We start from the raw sequence: 24,413 nt of genomic DNA, 5'->3' as shown, positions 1-24,413 counted from the left end.
TATATCCGAATAGATGTAGCCGAGAAACAAAATTACTTCCATAAATTTTAACATTTTTCACTATTATTTACCTAGCGTCGAACTTATTTATACACGTAACTGCAAATTGGAATTAAATTTTTACAAGAACTTTATGTAAAAGTTAAAGACCTCAATACATTCATTTATAATCAAAAATACTAAATCTTATTTTTTATAAATTTAGACATGTGTGCACGTGCCGAATAAATATACATAAAATATACATATTATACTAAAGTACTTCAATATCTGACTTGAAACGAGCAATAATTTGCATAATTTAAATTTAGGTTATTTACTTTTAGGCACCTTATTCAAATTTGAAAATAATTTTAGCATAGTTTAAATGTAAATTTCTTGTTTTACTCACGTTGTTACCAGGTGCGTTGTTTATATAAACAAGATTCGATTCTGCAAGCAAATAAACATTCGATAAAGTCACAAATTGTTTTTTGGAGCGACGTTATGATAATGTACCTCAGCCAATATTTTTTATCGTATATATTTGATTTCTCATTGTAATAATAACCTCATTTTGTCCCATATTCCATTAATTTAAAAGATAAGCAAACAGTATAAATAAATGTACCTATATACGATGTCTACTGATTTAAAAGGACATTTGTTACAACAATTAATTATTAATAATAAACTTTTGACCATTAATGGTAAAGTAAATTGAACTTATTTTGTTACCTAATTTTAATGCGAAATATTTTAATTTAAACTATACTAAAATGTATTTTGACTGGCCATTCATGTAATGTTTAGTAAGAAATTTAACTTATTTTAATAAGAATAATTTTTAGGGTTAATAGAAAATTCGAAAATGGATGAGTATGAAATATGATTAAGTGATATAGAGGTACAACGTATACATTATTTTGACTGTGTGCGTGCCTTTGAAGGTAAATGCTTAGTTATCGGGAACCATGAGGCAGGCGTGTCTCAAGCTTACATGGATAGTGTTAATAATATCCATTCAGCGTACGGGAGCAGATTTTCGAGCAGTACATATGAAATAAGTGTATTTCGATAATAAGCTATTATTGCCAATATTCAGCGAACTTTAAGACAATCAAGCCGCATTCTACGAGTACCATTATAATAAAAAGTGAACGATGAATATAAGTGAATTGTTATATTCATAAATTATCCTTTTATCAGCCGCGTGCATATATTGATACAGGTGCTAGTTGTGAGATTTCTGAACTATGTGTAGAACGGAAGTGCAAGAAAGGCTTCGAGTACAATATATTATAAATGCTTACGCAATCTAGATGGGCGAATGCGGCTCAATCGTGTCGCTCGGCAGGAATCCGCACCTGACACAAAGAGCACCTCTTGAAATATTATTTGATCGACTAATTAATATCTTACACGCTACACTTTTAAGGAGAAAACGCCACAGGCGTCGTCACTGCAAACGTTTTATCTTAGCCATCATCAAAGCTATTTGAATTACGTATGATTTTGATTACATTATATGTAGTTATGTATTTTTTTGCGTCGAATAAAATTTTAATTGTGTTTGGTAAGCAAATCTACCAAAACCACAATAGCTAGTTTTACAATACGGTATCCGTAACAGTACGCATTTGGCCATTAGAGGATTATTTTCTATAGGTTTTATACGTAACAATACCCGTGCAACCGCGTCATCACGTGTTATTACTATTACAGCGTCCAGTTATGTAACAGCTCAGCGGTGGGTAGCAATCAATAGAAGTAAACAAGTAATTATAAATAACTCGCCCGTAAAAAGTTATTATGCAAATGTGGCTATGCATCTTAAATTTTCCTTAAAAATCTTACTTAACGTGACGCCTAATAATTGATCGGTAGTTAAAACCAGATTATTGGGCTATTGCAATGTTTATACCATCTCGGCTTTATTTTTACAAATACGTACGTTATGTAATTATTATTTATAAATATTAATTAATAGTTTATAATAATCAATGTATTAGGGTCTCATAAAAATGGAGTAAGCAAATTTTCTTTCCGAGGTACTGGTTAAAGAATATGAAATGATATTTAAGTATTATAAGTTTTGGCGTGATCGTATGGTCGTTTCGGTTAATTATACATGCGCATTAATAAGTAACATTATAAAATTATTATATTTTTAATATAAGTTTCGTCGTAACACTAATACATTGTAAATTATCCAAACTTGACGTACAGAGGCAATACCTACTAGTAACATAGATTAGTAAAGATACTTCGCCGCCTTGAAATTGAATGAAGCCACAAATGGCTTATTATCGTAAGTTCTTTTTTTGAATTCTTGACAAATAAAAACATTTTTAGAGAAAATTTACGAATAAATAACTAATACTGCGTAATTTACATGAATTTACATAATAAATAAATAATTATTTCAAATATTTTAGGGATATTTTAGCACGGAGACGTGGCAAAACTTTTTTTACGCAAGTATTTCAATTCTCAAACCTGGGTGCATTCTCTAGTTAGGAGTGAGTAATCTTTACTAATCTATGACTAGTAATAACGAACGCACTACATGTTTTTGATTATTAGACTTTCGCAGTGGAATATTTAAGTTGCAAAATTATTCTCATAAACGATAAAATTTAAGACGAATAACAAATATACACGATAATACAGTGCTACGAATTATAATTATTGACATCGATATATAGACAATAACGATAAACGATATATAAACTTCTCAATAATTTGCGGTACAACTCTAATTACTCTGTCAAAAAAAATATCCGATTCTTAAAAAGGATTTAAGAGAAGGATCAAAATAGAAGTGCAAAGTTTAAATTCAAGCAAAATTTGAGAAGATATTTGTGACATCATTTTGTACAGATATAGCGATGTATGAGACCAACATTTATGTGTTATAATTAAACTTTCTTAGTATTTTCTAAATAAAAGCTCATGAATAATTGACGTTTTAAAATAATTTGATATAACTATGCCTAGTGAAATAAATTATAGTCAGCAATACTTGAACGTCAAAATCAATTTTGAAGATTCCATGTAATGGAGAGTTCTCCTAATTTCCCGCCTAATTTACGCACATTACTCTTCATATATTTCTGTCCAAACGTCTTATAAAATTGGTTTCTACGGTTTGCAATCATTGCATTGAATTAAATCAAATTAAAATAAATAACTGAATGAAGGTGATATAATAAAACGTATTGAATTAAAATATTTTGAATATTGTTTTTTAAATATAATATTCTATTCAATTTTAACGGAACATACCATTCGAAAATAATCGATAATAACTCAAAATAGCAGTCATGCAAAACGGTGTACTTTAATTATATTCGGGTGTTATCATTACATAATATCGAAGATATTAATATTCCTTGTGACACCACTACCACACCAGCAACGCATTTTAACGGCAGTTTAACATGTTAAACGCTATGTCGGTCAATGTGGGCGACATGGTACTATCCCCCCACATGCAAAGAAAATTACAAAAATGCCATTACTTCATAACATCGATTTTTTTATTTAGTATTATTCAAATAAACATCGAGCTAACAAAAAATAAATATAACCGCGAAATAAATAAAATGTTTATAAATAAAAAAAATCGGATGTGGACCAATTTCCATTATTTCTCGTGGGATTGACTGTCACCTTTGAATCTTTGACGGGCATCTTTGTCCCACAGCGCGAACAAAACACGATGTCGGCCGACATTGTCCAACATGAGTTCAATAAACGTTCCACTTTTTTGTTCTTAGAAACCGCTTCGTTCTTATCGGAAGGGTGTGGTAAGGCAGGGATAGGATAACTAATACGAGCGTTCCTAATCCTTAACGGCAACGCATCTGTGATATACTTCGAGACTGATTAGAACTCCAGTCTCATTCGGAAACGGGCACATCTATCCAAAGACGGCAATGACCACTTAGAGTCAAGTGAAATGCACGCTCGTTTGTTGCACATACTGTCTACAAAAAAATAACAATTTAAACTTTTTCTGGTTAATGTCAGATCAAATTACTAGTGAATAGCTAAATAATGAATACCGTGAACTTGCTACTACGGTTTAAATGTGTATTATTTACATGTTAAGGTTGTTATATATATTATGTTCACTCGAACATATTTTGCTAATTAATTCTGTAATCAACCAAATACTTTGAACTAATAATATCGTGGATAACAATGAAACAAATATTACATATCCAAAATGTTTTAGAATGATCACAAGCCCATCTGGAATTCAAGCGTCATTTAAAACATTACCGATTATGAATTTCATAGCAATCGAAACCAAACTACCTATATACTTGTTAAATGTAGGTATCGTAATATATAAAATGTCCTTAAACACATCACATAAATGAAATGAACGGATGTGTGTTGCAAATAAGGTTAGGATGTCCAAAAATGATAAAAATATACTAAACTAATTAAATCTCCAACAACGTTATAACAAAATGAAAAGCATGATAGTGTGGTAAGTGTAATAATATTGAAAGCGAGTGAAATGGCGAGTCTAGATTTGCCAAATTTATATAATTGTTTCGTCAAAGGCATATTGCAATTCGAAATGTCTGGCTGGATTGCAAAAATGAAGCGTATTGCAAACCTGAATGAAAAAACATTTCACTTTGTGGCGAGCAATAAAATCGACTTTATTGCCGGCCTGTGAACAACGCGTATTGATTTCAACGAAACAACTGGCAATTCTATTAAGCGGTGTGAGTTAATATATATAATGAATGTTACGTATGTAATCAGTAAATGAGATATATAGTGATATTTCATATAACAACGTACAATCTGTCTAGAGTCGATGTGTGCTCAGCATTCCGGTTAACCATTTCGCCTCCGTTCGGCCTAGAATAAGACACATTACTGCACTTTATCTGGTTATTGGCCTACAAAACAGGAATATAATAGCAATCGTTGCGGCTAAAACACCGCGCGACTTTCGTGTAGCAATTCTTTGCAACTACCAGTGACACATAACATCGGCATTGCTAACCAGATAGTTATATAAACGACATTTAAAATGATATACATTGTGAAAGGTGTATTCATATAAATATAAAATATAATTTATACATAATAATTAATTACAATACACAATAAAAATTTAAAAAGTAGGGCCCGCAATGGAGATACTTATCAATTCGTAGATAGTGGTGACGGCGAGTCGGCAGGTCGTATTCTATTCGAATATTTATTTCAGTCAATTACATATTGTTAGTCACTTTAGTGGGTCAATAGTTTGTGTGCCGCTCAGAAAGTTTATAAATTCATTTTCAACAGTTATCCTGTATTTGAACGGTTACTATAAAATAGTTAATGTGATATGTGACCATATAGTAGCAGTTAATTCTGCAATTTATTCTAATTCTTAAAGAGCGTTGTAAATCTTAGACATAACGAAGTGTAGACGCCTATTTAGGTTGCAACGCATCTGGAATCAACCTGGATACCTTCCTTTTAGGAATTAATCTTTTAACTTATATCCTCCTGCTAAACTGACCCCCTAAAAATCGATTTTGCAACTTTAACGACACTTTAGAAACAGTGAGTTGAGAGATTACTTAACATTAGCACCGCGTTTATCTACTCCGATAAAAACGACTATAATAACTGACCTAAAACAATTCCGTATCATAAAAAATATCAAAACTGTACGCTACTCCTACAAAACCAATTGTACAACAACACATTGACAAATGTGACATTTTAAATAGAACCCCATAGCATCCACGCAGGGTCCTCGACATAACCACTGACTTGCAATTAGCAAGAAATTTTTCGCCAAGAATATCTTCATAAGAAATTTCCGAGCAACCCGACAAAGTAGATCACGTGTTTACTAACTTGAGCTTACTGCGCAATATTTCCATAAAAATAGCAGTCCCCTAACAACCTTGGTCGTTCACCCGCCGTTGAACGTGACGACTAAAAACAGCATCCCCTCGTAACACCGTCTACACACCTAGCAACGGTAGACCACGTGACTACGGTAGTCACGTGGTCTACCGTTGCCAACTTAGCGAAAAGTTTAGACGGATAAAAAGTAACCGGGCGCCGCGGCCACGTGCCATCTTTCTGGCGTGCAGCATCTCAGTCTGAGGCAATCTCGTAATCTCGTAAAGATTTGTGAAAATTAAACCGTCTACTTATTATGGTGCAATATATGTATATCGCGAAAAACGTCGGAAAATAGCCGTTTATTGTATGTATGGTTGTTATAGTGGCCAACCTTATACCTACTCTATAAATCTATCTATTACGGTTCAGGAGGTAGAGCCCTGTGACAGACGAACAGACGGACAGTGGAGGCTTAGTAACAGGGTTCCGTTCTTAGCAAGCAACCGGGCAGGGTGCTCACGTGTCTAAAGTCTGGCGTGCAGAGCTTACTGTGAGGCAATTTCCTAGCAACCTTGCTTACCCACGTGACCGCCGACTCGCGTCTCAGTATTTTTTTTTATATAATATAGGAGTAGCAGACGAGCATGCAGTTCACCCGATGGTAAGTGGGTACTGCCGCCCATGGACATCCTTAATTAAACCTCAGATTAGATATTCCTACCCGAGGTCGGCCACAGTAGCGCCGCTACCCCTGAGGACTAAGCTGGAACGCCTCGGATAAGTATGTCATCCTTAAAACACCCTTCAAACCAGAACACAGCAGCGCTTAACGATGCTGTTGTGAGGTAGAAATAGGTGTGGCGATGTCCAACCACCTTCACGATGCCGTAATGTTAATGCCGATTAGGCAACGTTGCTCACGTGTGTACCGACTTGCGCTTAGCGTGCAGTATCTCCATGAGCAGCGTCTGCGTGGGCGCCTGGCCGGAGTCGAACCACAAAGGGTTCTACCTTCAAGATGTAATATTAATGCCGATCGGGCAACGTTGCTCACGTGTGTACTGACTTGCGCTTAGCGTGCAGCATCTCCATGAGCAGAGTTTGCGTGGGCGCCTGGCCGGCACAGTGCCGCTGGTAGAGGTGCTCCTCGCCGCGGGCCGCCAGCGCGTGGATCTCCGGCACCACCATCACCAGCTTGCCGAACTTGTCCTGGAATGACAACGTTGCAATTTTAGTGTTGTGGTAGATGGTAATACTGAAATGTGCGAGCAAAATTTCCATAGTCGGTATCTTGGGACTATAGTTGGAACTTTATTATAGAAATTAAAATAATTACAAAACAATAACTACTTTTTGCAAATTATATGTAACATACTTACATCATAGATTAGTAAAGATTACTCACTCCTAACAAGAAAATGTACCCAGTTTTGAGAATTGAAATAGTTGCGTAAAAAAGTTTTGCCACGTCTCCGTGCTAAAATGTCCCTAAAATATTTGAAATAATTATTTATTTATTATGTAAATTACGCAGTATTAGTTATTTATTCGTAAATTTTCTCTAAAAATGTTTTTATTTGTCAAGAATTCAAAAAAAGAACTTACTAAAATAAGCCGTTTGTGGCTTCATTCAATTTCAAGGCGGCGAAGTATCTTTACTAATCTATGACTTACATAATAACTATTTCAAAGTTTTATTTTGTCATGTCCGGGTTTTTTTTTAAATATTGACATTTATATGAAATGCGATTATGTTTTTTAATTTTTCGCTAATAATTAATATTTGGAACGATATTGTTGAATGTTACTCCGAATCGTCGTAAACAATAAAATGGACTAAACGTTACTTCCCGTAACATTTCAAATACTTAATTTCCGTAATTTGAGAATCCTAGTTCGAAAGATACTCACCTGTATCGAGGGATAACAGGTAAGCGTGTAGTCGAGTAGCGCGGCTTGCACCGTCTGGTAGCCCTCCCGGACGCACTTCACGTTAACGATGCCTCTCACCTCTGAAAATGCCAAACCAACTCTTCAAAACTAACCGGGACCACGTCCGCGCCGCACTATCGCACGTCACATTCCTTACCGTTCACATAAATATCATAAAGCGACATTACACATTTAACAGCTTGCAAACAAAAATACACGCAAAAATTATCATTCGCGTCAGGCTTTGTTTCGTAAGAGCAATATATGAACGTTGGCCAATATACTGACCCGGATTTAGCAGAAGCAAGAATTTCACGCAGATGTAATCGGGAACGTCGAATTTGAGCTCGGCGAGCTTGTTCTGGAGCTCGTTGAAGTGGTCCGCGAGGGAGGGCACGCCCAGGAGGCCGAGGCACAGCAGGTCGAACTTCTGTCCGTTGTGCAGCGTGGTCTCGTCGGGCAGCCCGTTGTGCATCCGCTGGTGTAGGTGGTCGAGCACCAGCATGTCCGACCAGGAGTTCTGCAGGAGCTTCATCTGGTCGTCCACCTGGAACAAGCGAAATCCGCATTGCAACGAGTGCAGAGCTGGCACAACCGTGTCGAGTGATGCCGGTGGGAGATAGCGACCGTCGTTAGACCGAAGTTGAGTAACGAAACAGTTTTTTTGGAGAGCGCTAAACCAGTATCAATCATTGCATTAGCGGGTATCAATTGCACATAATTCGCTGGCAATATCATATATATATATATATTTACAATTACATAAAGTACAAGTACAAGTACTATCTCGTTACTCTTTTCTACAAGCGTACTGGACTTTTCATTTAACTCTTTACTTTAGATTTCCACGACACTGACTGGTCTAACATACGGTCTGTCATATGATGGAGGATAAAATAAGGAGATGAATGTGTGATAGTAAAGGTGCGTCATGATCCGATGCGTCGACTTCTCGTGTGATAGGCTCGGGATCGGTAAAGCGCGGGATTGACATTAGTTTGTTGAAATATCCGCAAGAACGCTATGGAACAACAACTTAACGTATTATCTCGAACAGAACAGCTATCTGACAAGTCGCGGGCGACTCACGGCGTCGTTCCGTGACCCACATTCTATCGAGTTGCATTAGAATACACGGGGCGGTACGCGAGCGCGTTAAATTTGCCGTTTACGAAATGTTACAACTGAATTTTAGAGCTCAGAGTTATTGCCACACCGCACGCCGCTTGCACAACGACGGATCGAGATCGGACTGTCAAAATCCAACTACGTATCTAACCTATCAAAAGTAATCTCGATAACGTTTGATTAAATCAAAATTACATGGATATTAATAGGCACTCTGTATTTGAAGAACGAAATAGATTTATTGGACGTATTTAGCCGACACGGCATGGCGTCATTCTCGAGCGCACCTTAATGTGGCCGAAATAAAAGTTGTTCGCGTGAGTGTCGCAGATCTAAAAGTAACGGCCATTAATAGTAGAGCCGGTAGGACATCACATGTTTGATACGGGACAGTAGTTAGCATTCCCTTGGAGCGGCCATCTTGGCTCGACTTCTCATCTTGTCGGCACTCAGTTACGCTGTATCTAGGTCAAAGTCGTGTGCCAGATAACACACGATAACACGTCATATTAATATGGCGCGGCTAGATACAACGCTACTAGGAATCTTACGGTCGTCCTGTGGAATGGATATTAGCTGAGCGATAGAATTTCAGTTGACTGAATAACAGCAAAGACGAATATGTGAATAAATAATCATTATTATTTTCTATCTTTGATACCTTTTTCGTTACAGACGTTTATGAATGAAAAATGTATAAAAAAAAACTGTATCAGATTTTTTGTGACAATTCTGAGATTTTTTTTTTTGGATTCTAAATAAATAAAAATAGATATCTAAATAAACAAAAGAATTATGGGAACCACATTTTACTATTTAATGCGCTAGTAATTTCTCATAACAGTTTATCATGAATAACTTTAAAGAAGTAGTAAGTACTCAATTTCATGTTTATATTAAATAATTGTCCTAAAAGTTGTTATTAACGAATGCGTCGTTAGATAACTTTAAAATGTAGGCCGAACTGCGTAGCCGGTCAGGCCGAAATGTCGAATATGTACCGCGGTAAATTTACCTAACGACTTATTGTGATTATAAGTTCTTTCGAAACACGCCGTTAGCTAATATCTAGACCGGGAAAGGAGACAAGCAATAGACGAAATAGTTTACTGTTTATTTTTTTCCTTCAAGTCTGTCATACATTACAGTGCATTACCAATTTATTACTGGTGTAACAATAACATTTTGAAAGTCATGATTCGGGCACTGAGCTGTGATTGTTGAGTTGCGTTGCTCGAAAGCTCGTACGTAAGATTCAAAATAAATGAGATCGCTCTCTGTATTAAAATACTCTACGCCATAAAAGCTCCCTCGAAACTTCAATACGTTCGTTTATAAAGAGTCTTTCAATGCAGCCGTTTAATAAAGGCCTCGTATAATAAAAGCAGAAGCGTTAAAAATGGTCATCAAAAAATAAACACGTTAGTCGCTCCAAACAACGCGTACAATCATTGTAGCGTCATCGACCGTTCAAGTTCATCGTGTTGTTATGCGACTAATCGTAACTGGTAACACGTTATGTAAGAGAAAGCGAAGAAAGGCCGCACAACTAGTTGCGTCTCCGTTACCGGCGGTTACGCGCGCGGTAAAAAGTGCTTTCTCGCGGCAAGTCGGCCACGGGCACTGTGTCAAGTGCGCCGACGAAAGTGCAGCGTTGCCGCCCCGCACGCCATACCGTTACATCACATCCGTCTGGAGAAAGCGTAGGTCATCAACACCGCTCTCGGCGCTCTTCTCGCGCCATGCCTCCTCGGACGCGCACCCTTATCGTAATACGGATTCGAGCGGGCTCGAATGCAACGTCTGTTACGGGAAGCCGGACGCGGTAAGACGTACCGGACGCAGAATAGCCAATTTTTTGGGGGGCCGCTTCCGTAAACGTTCGCGCGTGCAGTCGAGATTCACGTATATTCGCGTACGTCCGCCGTCGTCCTATTTCAGAGAATGGGTCGTAAATAGGCCGCGTCATTAAACACAAATGAAAATTGCTAGAATGGAGTGTGTCTGCTGGAGTGAGACGAGGCTAAGTGCAATGAGCGGCAACGTCGCACAACCACGTGACTGGCTGCGGCTCTTGCGTAAGCGTACGACAACCAAGGTACGGTGGCCGCTGCCGCTGCACCGCTCGTATCCCTCGTCCCTCGGACTCCCTCCCGTCCACTTATCTCCCGCACGTCACGCATAAATCGCTATCGGTCACTGAGCTCGCGGGAAAACGTGTCACGGCTGACAAAAAAAATCCTGACCTGTTTAACAGTGCGCTTGCACATATCATCAACAAACGATTCGGATTCACGACACGAAACGCGCCTAACTGGTTCGTATACGAGCATCATTTATGTCTTGGATCGATGGATCGAGAGCATCAATTAGCTTACGTAACATGGCGTAGTGTGTATTAATGTAGTAAAGCACGTTTGTATACGATTGGAATAGAAACGCGACGGCAACGGCGAGCGGCACGCTTGTCGTGGGAACTTGACCCAATTGCTGAGGCGCGTCGAGGCGCGGGCGGCGCGGCGGATCGATCGCTTCATCCTATGCGTCACATGAGCCCCTACTCACACACACGCATCTCACTTCTATCCGCACGCACAAATTACACATAATAAACATTCGCAATGCTCAATTATGAGTGAACGCGTGAATATCGCAAGGCGATGCGAGCACATTCGCTAGCAAATTTGGTGTACACCGGATCGAGGTTTGGGATATGGGGATGGGAATGCATACTTATCTGAAAATTCACCTTTAGATACTTAAAGAACACGGTGTTTCGCGCCCAATCCACTTGAGAGAACAAGTTTTGGTCCAGCACTTTGCACATTAACTCGAAGAGATCGACCTCACACTGGTTGTAGGTTTGGCTCTGCAAGAGTCCGAATAGTGAATTCTGCCACTCTCGATCGTCTATGGTCTGAACGAACTCGCGGATCATGGGCGACACTCGGAGGGTCTCCGTGCTGGTGGGCTCGGCGGTGCTGGAGGGCGTGGCGGCGGCGGTGGCGGGCGCGTCGAAGGCGAACCCGTCCGGCGAGGCCGAGTGCGGCGAGTGCGTCTCCCACTTGTCGTGCGAGGGCGGCGGCGGCGGCTGCGGCGGCTGCGGCTGCGCGGCCAGCAGCGCTGGCCCCGGCGACGACTCCGGCGAGGACGTCAGCGACGACACCTGCGGGATCTGGATCTCCTGCTTCACGGGCACCGTGGCGTACGGCGAGCCGAAGCCGAGCACCAGCCCGCCGTCGCCGAGCGAGCCTCGCAGCGTTTGCACCGCAATTTGTCGCTGGCGCATCATCTGCAGCTTGCGGGCGCGGTCGCGCTTGTACATAGGCCCAAACTTATTGCGCCCGCCTCGCATGCGGTCCGCTCGTACGGCTGCAACAACATGCATCTATCATGCTATATCATTCCTATAAACTAGTCTAGAATCAGTTCCTACAATGTGAATAAAATTCGAACTTAAGAAATAACCTTTTCATAAATAGAATAGATTTGACAGTTAAATAAACGTTATGAAGAAAGAGCATGGTAGAGCAATAAACGATAAATATATTTTTCTTTTGTAAAGAAGATCTTATTATGTACTTTTAAGATTAAAACCCATTTAAATACTTTATTAGGGTTCGAAAATAAACTGTTTTCTACAACGAGAGAATAATAAAATTTATTTACACTAATCCTGAAAATAGGATTTTTAGGAGGATTTCCTTCAATCTCAATCTATTATGCGGATAAAACAACAAAACGTCTCAATTTGCTATTTTAAGACTCATTGCCCTAGAAAATTAGAAAAAAGTATACAATTTGGGATTACTTCTATACATTTTCCCATCTTGTTGAAATAATAATAAATTGTTGAATATGAATCTATGAATATTAGAAATAAATAAATAATGTGTTTTTTTTTTTGTTATAAAAAAGGAAAGTACCTAACTACATTTTTTGTGTATTAATTCAGAGCTAAGCCTGAGTGATTTTCTTATCTGTGAAGCACACGCGAGGAACAACAGTGCTGTAGGTGTAGGTAGGTGCGAGCATGAATCAAATAACGTAGATCATAGTTAAATACCAAGGGATAATAAATGTCATAATTTAGATAGTAATTGTTAATACCTACTTGAATACATGCCTCAATTTATGAGATGTATAAATTTATGTGATTTATTTGATATATTTTCGTAAAAAGTGCTGGTTGCTAGGCGATTAGCGGACAAATTGGTATTGTAAGATAACTTATTAATGAAGATTATGATAAACTCGTAACCCTTAGGATATTGAGAAGAGATATAGAATTGCTAAACATACAAAATTAATTACATAAGTATTGTGCACTTTACGGTTATATTTATATAATAGAATTATGTCGAGCTAGCACCAGATATGCGGATACATAAATACGAGTATTATGTACCGTTCATATAGTACAATGACTAGAGTTTGTCAGTCGTCACATACGTTAAGAAACAGTTGTCGAATGATCACTACAGCGAACCCTCAGCTCACGATACGGTTTTTAGGGTTCCGTACCCAAAGGGTAAAAACAGTACCCTATTACTAAGCCTCGGCTGTCAGTCCATCCGTTGGGTGGTCTAAGTTGTTGGTTGGTCTAAGTTGGAAAACCTAGGTTAAGTATGTCCCCTTACAATACTGCAATAATTATTGTCGTTAGTGGTGCCTCCGAAGTCGAACCACGAAGAGTTCAACCACCCTCAAGACCGACGCAGGACCTTTAATGGAAGGCAATCCAGCAATCGTATGCAGGAAAATATCCAATTTAAATGAACAGTTCAGGTATATCGAACAAAGGTTGGTTGTTCAGTAAATATTTTGACAGTGTACAACACACAAATCGACCTCACCCCTAAACCTACGATACGTAACGTTAAGAAAACGAGCACGTGTAATGAATAAAAAAGCACTCGAGTTCAGATTAACAGCCCGTGGATGTTGTGTTATTCAATAAATATTTAATATTGTAGCTTCGAAATTTAGGACACGAGGCTCATAACAACACACGCGGACTACACAGCTCTTTATGATTCTGGCTGAATTCCAAATTTCCAACAGCCGCTCCTCGCGATACCAGCAATTTATGTACGCCCCGATATCATGGAACTGTTTAATGGAACTACTGGGATCTGGTGGATTCTTCCACGAAAAGATAACGACAACGAGTAAGGAGTTTAGACATCAATTATCCCTGATTTAACGGTTAAGGAAAACATCATGAACACGCGTGGGGGTTAACTAACCCCCACGCGTAAATAAAGTTCTCAAAAGTGTGTGTAGACTACAAATTCGCACTTAGCCTAGCGTAGTGGACTCTATGACCTAAGCACTTGTCACCATCGAGATCTTTGCCCATCTGTGGACAATGGATAAGTAAGGGAACTACGCACAAATCGTAAATTGTGCACGAGTTTCCTCCTCATATCACCAAAGCTGAGTTGGAATTTGGAACACTTCTAATTAGAGCCCAAAATCAATTGTCCAATTAGAATCTTGTCTGAAGACTTATCCATTTATACGGACCAAAATAGCATTTTAAATTTCTTTGTCACTTTACACTCTACATCATACAGACTTGCTAGTTGCGTATGCTTTTATGTTCAGTGTGATTAAAAGTGTCTCTTGTTCAAGACTACCATCAACATTTCCTGAATCTGTTCTAGAATTAAGGTTCGAACCGGAATAATTTAAGTAAACAATTTACTCATAAATGCATACTCGAAAAATCTGCCAAGTGCGCGTCGACCTTGTACACGGAGACCATGGAGTATGTAAATACCACCATGATATATTCAACAGTATACTTTTTTTAAATAATGTTTTTAATATTTTTATCGTAGCAGTAGAATTAGTAGTAGAAAGCAATGTGTCAAAATAAGTGTTTACTTGTAACTGTTTAATAAACAAACGTAAGTCGAATAACACCCGTTCCTCGTATGAGGACTTTTCTTTATTTTTAACCGACTTCAAAAAAGGAGGGGGTTACTCAATTCGACCGTATATATGTTTTTTTTTAACTTTAATATTTTGGTATTAATGGATATAGCTGCCATAAATTATTATGGCTACACATATACAAGCACATTGGTCTATTTAGTACTGTTTAATGATACATAGAACCGTGTGACAGACGGTCAGACATCAGAGGCTTGGTTATAGGATACCGTTTTCACCCTTTGGGCACTATTGACATTTAAAATGGGTAGCCCGCGAAAAAAAATTCAACGCTTCCCTGATGTCCGAGTATTTTCGGCTCGAAATTTGTTTCCCATGCCAGGAATTAAGTTAATAGAAACCCTCCTCATTCTAATTGTTGCTGAATTATTTAGTTTGCAGATTTTCTTAAAAAAATAAGCTTTAATAAAAAGTGCTGTAATATTATTTAAATTCATAGAAAATAATTGAAACTCTATATTATTTTAAAGCAAAGACCGTTGCATTATTAAAACAATGCATTTGCATTGCAACTCTACAACGATCTACCACATGAAATGATTCCAAAACTTGTATGAAGTTAGTGTAACTAATTCTTTAATTTCTCCTGCTGTAGTAGGTAAATCAACACTGACAAATTTCATTCATTTATTTGTATACTTTATCTGTATGTCAACTTCCTTTACACACGAGTTATCATCGAATGTATATTCCGAATACCTACAAAGATTAAGTTAAAGTTCACTGCTTATTTATAGCTTAGCGAATAATGCTCGACGAAAAGATTTTCATTTCTCCCGATATAAATGATAAGCAATATTATTTATAGGAAAATACTCAAATTAGGGATAATCAGCGTATCTTTTTAATGGTTAAAATCTATTTTGGCAGCAGTGTTAGGCGCTGCTGTGTTCCGGTTTGAAGGGTGTGGTAAGGGAGACAGACTTTTCCGAGGCGTTCCAGCTTAGTCCTCAGGGGTAGCGGCGCATCTGTGGCCGACCTCAGGTAGGAATATCTAATCCTATCTGGGGTTGATTACAGATGTCCATGGGCGGCAGTAGCCACATCAGGTGGACTGCATGCTCGTCTGCTATTCTTATATTATAAAAAAAAAAAAAATTACTTAGATTTATTATAGGTTGGTTATATGGCTCTTATATATAGGTAGGTTGGTTGGGTAAAAAATCTTACTCAGACTGTGATTAATAAAAAAAATACTATGAACTACTAATTTGAATATTAGTCCGTTAAATTAATTCTTACAAGACAAATCAAATTAGCAAATAAAGTTTTATCTGCTAGCTAATAAGGTTACCTCTAACTGATCACAGCCTTTTGATTTTCCGTTCGCCTATATTTTTTTACGTTATTTATAGAATCACTTAAAATATTAGCAAACAACAATAAAGCCTTTAATAGTGACTTTAAGTCCAATAGTATTTTGTAGCACAGCAGAACCTTTGTGAAGGTAGCGCTATTAAACGCAATGAAACTTCATTTAATCTTTATAATTTATTTTTAAATAAGTGTTCGATAAACGAGAAATTCCTTAAAATGTTCAAAGTTAATTTTACTTTAAATGTGAACATACATAGTGCACAAAATAACATTATACATATTGATGAATTTTAGGAGTTAATTATGAATAGTATTAAATGTGGGCAAAACTTGTGCTAAAACTTGTTATAAACAAAAAGTATTCCACAATTATGTCTACTTAGGATTTTATTTATTTCCGGAGGTCCATAATTATGTCGGCCATGTGAAACATCGGCCTAATTTAGTGTGTAATGTATGGAAGTATATCACGGTAAGACCGAACAAAGGAAGTTGGTTTATTAAGCAGCCACATACACATTCAGTTAATATATATTTCGGGAAAACATTGTGAATGTGTTGTGAACGTGTGAACATGTGAAATAATTTTACGTGGACGCGTATCGTAGGAGATTTATCTAGAGTTTGATTATCAACTGTAAATAAATAACACTGAACCTGGAACGGAAGGGCTTTCAGTGTGTTGCCGGCTCGCCCACGAGTTAAAAATAACAACCAGTTTTTATTGTACCCAACGCGCTGCGGTGCGATAAGGATGCCGTCATAGTGCTTTGTCGGGCATCGGAGAGAGACGCCGAGCGTAACGGATTTGAGCATTGCTGTGTGCAATTCCACCAGTTTCGTATTGCAGTCTGCTTCATCAAACAATTTATACACCTAAACAGACCACTATATTTTAATAAATATCCTACTTTATGATACTTGCTACTCTGGACCGGTTTAATTTTGAAAATATTTTTGGTTTCGTACAGCTCTATACGTATTTTATCGTTACTGTTAATGAAATATGTAGCGCAAACAATGACTTTAAGTGATAGTTGAATTTGAATGTACTCGCAATGCTAACTTTAGAAAATAATTAAATAGTTGTACTCAATAACTGTATTTATAAACATACATACTAATATATAATAAATATATATTAGTATGTATGTTAGTCTGTAGTCTGTAGTCTAAGGTATATATGATATATGGACCTCTGTATTCAATTATACTTTTGTATCTTTGTCTATATTGTCTGAAATAAATGATTATTATTGTATTATAATAACAGCTCAAATAAAAAGAACATAATTATATAAAACCCCTAGGCTAATGAGAACAAGTGTACAGGGTCTTCCCTTTACACAATTTAATTAAACGAGCTCCTAGAAGGCCCAATATGGCCGTTACGTGATTAGTATTACGAAATCAATTTTTAATTTACTGAACTCTGTAACTAAAGGTTTTTTCAATAACGAATATTTATTCAAACATAATTAAATAACATTCCAAATATATGTATGAGACATTTGTAAGATCATCATTGGTGAATTAAATACACTTATAGTAGAAACAGATCCTCATGAGATTTGTTGGTATTTCTGCGACATTCAACTCCAGCTGTTATTCTAAACTTCACAATACCTTTGTAACCATAACCTTAAAGAAAACTAACATAGCAGCCGTAAGTATATCAAAACAAAATGAAAACATTTCCCAGTAACGTGAAAATGTTTATTTGAGGACTTGATTGTCAACGGAATCCCCAATTTAACGAGGTGGAGCTCATTACTCACGAGATACACGAGCGCGTTCAAATGATGTTGGATTTCGTTATAGGATACGAAATATGGAATTGTTGTGAAGTTTTCTTTTTTACGACAAATAACAAACATCAATACTATAAATAACATAACAATAAATAACAAACGACTATAACATTGTGAGAAATGAAAAAAACGTTACTAGTAAGACCAATTATAATTTACCATAAATAAATTACCGTGCAACTTTTCATACTGAACCTCGATGGTCGTACCACCATCGGTCCGTCTCAAGTGTCAAGGTAAAATTTAGGTAAAAGCGATTTTAAAGATTTAATATCTAGAAGTATGTATCTAGGTACTAACCTACCACTTGATTTTTTTTAACCGAAGCAAAGATGAGAGGACGAAAGATGTAGAGAGAACTTGAGTTGAGATACTTTTATAGAGCAGAAGCAGTGGAACTTTAAACCAACCATCGAGAGTATGTCCTGTATTTCTTCAGACTTTTGGCAGAAGATTGTTTTTATTATACGTGAGGGTAGTTCTTTGAAGCTAACATTTACGTCCATTATTAATTAATCTATCACGTCTCTACCTACTAGAGATTACAATTTGACAATATCTGGCATGCAAAAATTGTCAAATGTCGATGTTTGGTAAGCAAAACATGGAATGACGGGCGTTAGACAATCTTGTGTTTTTTAAAAAAGACCATGTTCAAGAGAGAAGTCGTAAGATGACAACAAAATCTGAGTGGTTCAACTATGAAGATTCACCACCACACCTGTTTATAGTGTGAAGTAAGTCTCACGTTTCGGTGGAAGGGTACATGTCAGTTGACCTGTACATAAGGTGACCAGTCTCATAGTTATCAAATGAAGCAAGACATGCGTGATCGGTTTGATTCCATCTTATTAGAAGATTCTTATCTATTAGGACTTCTAACTCCTCTCAATATTGCTGATGGGCAAGAATAACCACTCATCGTACAGTGGATTTCATGCTTGCTTGCTAATTCAATCTTACAAGAAACGTATAAAAATGTCCAAAAAATATGCAATACTTTTTTCTTTACTTTGTTATCTACATTGAACTTGTTCACGTAGGTCCCAAATGGCTAACATCTATTCGTAGATCCTTTCTGTCAACAATTTGGCTTTGTAGATCTCGTGTCACCTACACACATACACATAAATCACATTTGTACGTAACAAATCCATTACCAGCATTCGAACTAGCGAATACCTGCATTTTATAGATTGACAGCGCTTTTCCTGTCGCGCGTTTTGATGCTACTCGCACGCGCGTCACTTGTATACTATATTTTCAAATGCACACGCACACGTCATAAATAATCGGCAGCGAGTTTTTTTTATAATATAGGAGTAGCAGACGAGCATGGTATTCATCTTATGGTAAGTAGCTACTGCCACCCATGGACACCTGTAATCAACCCAGATAGGACAGGATTTGTTTCTGTTTGTTTTTGATCAGCCACAGACGCGTGGCTACCATTGACTCAGTTGAAATACCTCGGATAAGTATGTCTCCCTTATCACACCCTTCATGCCAAAAACACAGCAACGCTTAAAGTGTTAAGTTGATGTTGAGTAGGAATCGGTGTAGCGGTGGTCCGTCCAGAGTGGAACGACAGATGGTTCTACCGCTTCAGTTAATTCACGTGTGCTGGTACGTAGCTTACAAGACGCGGGCGTTACCATACGCGACTATAAAAGTGCCCTACCCACAGCAGTAGCTACGAACACGAAGTAAACAAACGGGAACAGTGGTCCTATGATTTAATAACAATCTTTAAAATCGTAGTTTTCTATATTTTCCCACATTTTTCAACCGAGAACACAAAACATATTTACACCTCAAATGAATTTTAACCAACGAATGCATCGTAATACTGATATTTGTATGAAATATGAAATATAAAGAATACAAACACAAATGAATCAACATGATCAATTATTGTATAAGAGAGACCTGAATAGCTAATATTCTTGTTTACTGCATTTTTGAATAGGAACCAATATGAGATGATTAGATAATCAGTGACTCTATTGATCTTCTCCATGGGTTAAAAGTTAATGCGTTCATGAAAATGTATTGAGTAAATTGAGGTTGGAAATTATACCTATCGGAAAATTGTTAGAGGCTTCTAAGAGCGACTCTTGGTCAGCTATAAACTAAAGTTGGGATGAAACCTTCGCGATTGGAAAAGAAAAGTAATCGAAACCATTTACAATCAGCGATTAATACGTAGTGACAGCTTAGTAGTTGTAAGTCGGCCTCTCGATCTAAGGGTTTTGAATTAGGCACGCACCTCTGATTTTTCAAAATAATTTAATTAGAAATTAATTATCACATGGTGAGGGAAAACATCGTGTGGAAACCTACATACTTAGAGAACTTTAAGTCCTGCAGGATTCCTCATTATGTTGTTATTCATTGGGCTCTTGAACGGAAGGAAAAATGGACTTTGCTTGGTAATAGAGATTTTTTAAATCGGAACACTGGAGATATTGTGCCAGCGGAAACCTGGAAGAGCACTAACTCTGCAGGTTTTGTGCATTATTACCGATCCACGACAGCAACGTCGGGGCAGTCTCTAGTAGTAATTTTTCGTGGCGGTTTCATGGTGCGGGGCCACGTTACGCCGTAGGTCCTGATTATTATTATTGGATAACTAAACTTTGCCAGAGGCCTTATGAAAACATAAGGTTTGATAACTTTAAACACGAGTCGGATCTTTATTTCTGTCAATCCGCATTTTAGTATTCCCCGTAGTAGGGAGATACCCGTGCCTAATAATGGGAAATAAAAATTCCGATGCACGAGCCCGATACGAACTTGGTCGGTTTTTGTGAGCTCATTTCTTTCAACACCTTTTAGATTATATCCGCCTCTTCAATGTCAAATATCAGTTTATATCGAGCGACGCTGCGGTTTTTCACATGTTAAAAGAGTGCGAATCAAAAAACACGGCCCCTCCAAGGTACGCGTGTGTGTAGTTCTTTGTACGATACATGTGCGGCGAGGTGGGAACAATAGAAATTACCAGTGGTACCTAGCACGACCGGTGGAAACCTAAAAAAGGTATTTATGTGGGCGAAAAGAAACCGTCATACGGTTTCCGCGTAGTGATACGTTTATGTATAGGTGTGCGTATCCATACGTTTATTGGCGATATCTCCAGGCCGCTTTCGGGTCAACGGTTTCGCTCCTATTACACCTATTGTGCTATAATGTGATACGCGCTTCATAACAGGTTGCATAATATGACCTCTAACGGATAATATGTACGAGCGTGGGGCATAACACCGGCGGTCGGTGGCAGAAACACACGACCCGACTTTTAAATCTGTGTCATTTACAATTCTTAGGCAATAAACGTTTTGCTGGTCTGAATCACAATCGTAAAAACGTTTATATTTTACAAGCTTTTAAGTTGTATTAGTTAAAAACCTCATTACATTTATTAGAGAAATACTACCTGAGTAAGTACACAGATAGGCACACGCTTAACAAGCCAATAAATTATGATTTTGTTACGAATGCCAACATTAGTATATTAACTGTTTTAGTTTACATATGCACAGGTTTGAGACATTTTGTAGCGTAGAGCCCTACAATTTTTAAATAAAATGTTTTATGTTCATCAAATAGGGTTGTATTAAATAAATGAAACGGTAAAAAATATCAATAGATATTACTTAATACTCAAGGTAATCTTCATAATTAAACAATCATCTAGGATATTTAAATCAATAATATTAAAATAGAATTCAAGAACGCTTCCAATGCATTTAATCATCTAATGTTATTATAATGAGCACGCGATAGTAGCCGATAATGCGGTAAACGAGGTCAGCCGTTTATTACACTACTGAACTAGATCAAGGTCAAGGTCATTTTTACAAATCAAAAACATATGTCTCTGTGACAAACAGCCGGTGTGCAGAAATAGACACGTACGTGTGAGTTCATCTCGCATTCTAATGCTATTTGTAGCGGTGGCCCACTTGCCGGAGATGGGTCAAGGTCGACCTTGCTCGGGAGATACGGGGAAACGGAAACCGTTGCATTTTCTTCGCGCGAGTGCCGTTCGGGGTTCCTGCATTTCAAAAAACGTTTTTCGGGCGATCCGAGTAGGATTCGACCTTGGCACACGCGCCGGGGCCATCGAATGAAGTAATCGTGTCAACGAGATAAAAAATAGTATGTTCCGAAAGGACGGGAAGAGGTGGGGATCGCTCGTTGTACCGACGAGCCAGTGAAACTTGGTCAAGGCTGTCGGCGCCCCCCGCCGCCCCTCTCCCGTCGGCCCGAGCGACTCCGGAGGCGGCCGAGCGCGACCGACCGCCCGCCCGCACGGACTCGATCGCGCGCCCAGATAGCGGCGGCGCGATCGTTACACAACACCGTTGCACCGTACAGATAAATCATCACCCGCGATCATCTATCGAACTGTGTCAAGATCTCATCCATGCGTCTACGCTGCCTACCGAAAACCGACGAGATTCCGATTACATTATATTCCGCTCGGTGCATATTTTATTCATAGATTCGCGGGAAACTTCGTTATTAATTTAAGCGCAAATTCTTCGTCACTAAAATATAACACGGTCTCGTGATCGCCGACGAGCGCAGTTTACTAGATTTTACGCACCGAAACCGGTTTCCGCGGCACGAGGGCCGAGCTGAAGCGCTCGCGCACCAAAATCCTTGCAAGATGGCGGCGCCCCTAGAACTGTCGTAATAATAAGACAGGTAATACCTAAAAAATAGAAAGGCCCGGTGTGCGAGGCCGTTCTGTCGAAACACTCGATTCGGGTCAAGGCAGCGCGCCGAAATAGTCGAGTGGCGCGCGCGTTTTTATTGTGATCTAACATCTGCGCCGCGCTCGCGCCGCCGCCGAGCCCGCTCCGCTGCCTCCTGACCCCTGCTCCGCTCCTAATAGATACACCTCTAATTACACGTCCCCGACCAACACTACTAGCTAACTAGCCAATAGATATTGTCAATCACAATTCATACTTTATTAGTATGAAATACCTCTTATAGCGATTCAATGCATTCCGGACACATTCATGACGCCTCTGATAAACTCATAAATGATTTGTCGTATGTTATTATAGTAACACATATGAAGCATATCAGGTACAATAGGACAAGTACAATAAGCACCATAAGAATAATCAACATCAAATATTACTCTAGTAAACCCTCGATATCTGTAATGAGTAATGCCTTTAAAATATTAGTACTAGTTTCTGGCGTATTAGATTCAAAAAGTCTATTTTACCATTGTTGTACTTCAGTTAGTCAACATGATCCATATCGTGGAAACCATACCCCATTGATCGTGGTTTCGCGTAGCAACGTCGTGTATAAGTAGAGTTGAGTCGTGTAATCTTGATCATTTTGTACAGTTGATCGTCAATGAGCTCACAAATGTATCAACAAAAACTTGTTACAGCAAAACCGCAAACTGTGTAACGACCCTGTCTCCTAAATATTCCCAGTGCAAGGGGACATTAAAAACGGCGTTCCTTCAAGGTCGGCAACCCCTTTGATATTGAAAATGTCCACGGGCGACATTGACCATTCACCGATAGGTGGCCCGTTAGTCTACCATTTTGCCGGCGTTTAATGTAATAAATAATGTATTTAAATAACTATTAAATCAATACAGCAATTATTGGATACAAACATACGAAATATTTAATTAAGCCATGCGTACGTAAGGTAGCGTGCACACTGCGAGCAGCGGCCCGCATAATCTTCGTTTGTCGATCTCTGCTGCGCCACGAGCTGTCCGCAGTGAACACGCAGAAAAACAAATCACTTGTATTACTGTTCTGATTTTGCACTAGACATCGACACGTGTAACTTTTGTGGAAACCTTTTACCAAGAGTTTTAGAATAGTACCTAATGTTTGACTGCTATCTGTTGTAGTACTCGTGCTAACGTAGCAAGCATTAGTAGAGCAGAAGCCATACGAAGTAATTAGGCAAGCGAGCGCTCAAATACGAGGGAAATTGCGAGAGGCTAGTAATACTTTTTGAAGGGAGCGGACGATGTATATGAAAATGTATGCAGAATGTAATCGGTTTCGAGATAGCTAAGACAACGTAGTAAATTCGGCACGCATACTTGTGGACATGTAATGTGATACGTGTTCATGTCACATTTGGGTAGTACGTTGCGACAGGTCGAGCGAGGCGTCTTGTGAAATGGCGCTTGCGCAGCTCACTCACCCCACCGTCGGCGACGGCCGATTGTGTCGAAAGGTACGACACAGTCGCCTGCGCACACCCGATTTGCAACAACAACCCTTGTATGAGCTACGAATTTGCTCGAAAAATATTTTAAAAGTGCACTCTAGCGTAGAGCACTACATTGGAATGCAATCTGCATATACATATATCAGCAGTGTTTTTCTATGAATTACTATT

General features: G+C 38.4%; 1 protein-coding gene across 9 annotated transcripts in view; it reads right to left on the bottom strand.

Moving 5' to 3' along the window:
- LOC140743555 (nuclear hormone receptor FTZ-F1) overlaps positions 1-24,413 on the bottom strand; it is a 37,548-nt gene that overhangs the window by 5,599 nt on the left and 7,536 nt on the right. Inside the window, exons 2-8 of one of the 9 annotated variants that reach the window (XM_073074923.1) lie at positions 11,669-12,291; positions 8,080-8,338; positions 7,771-7,871; positions 6,914-7,068; positions 4,807-4,866; positions 1,293-1,346; positions 392-432 (exon numbers count right to left, since the gene is read on the bottom strand). In XM_073074923.1, the coding sequence (XP_072931024.1) occupies positions 1,298-1,346; positions 4,807-4,866; positions 6,914-7,068; positions 7,771-7,871; positions 8,080-8,338; positions 11,669-12,291 (1,247 nt within the window). In that variant the 3' untranslated portion in view covers positions 392-432; positions 1,293-1,297. The remainder of the gene's footprint in view (positions 1-391; positions 433-1,292; positions 1,347-4,806; positions 4,867-6,913; positions 7,069-7,770; positions 7,872-8,079; positions 8,339-11,668; positions 12,292-24,413) is intronic. The other 8 variants (XM_073074922.1, XM_073074925.1, XM_073074924.1 and 5 more) reach the window with 8 other exon arrangements.

This window comes from Epargyreus clarus, unplaced genomic scaffold (assembly GCF_041222505.1).
Source record: "Epargyreus clarus isolate Ecla_fem2 unplaced genomic scaffold, WU_Ecla_fem_2.2 ptg000007l, whole genome shotgun sequence".
Classification (NCBI taxonomy): domain Eukaryota; kingdom Metazoa; phylum Arthropoda; class Insecta; order Lepidoptera; family Hesperiidae; genus Epargyreus; species Epargyreus clarus.
Note: the sequence above shows the minus strand (reverse complement) of the source record. Positions and strands in the feature narration are given on the sequence as shown.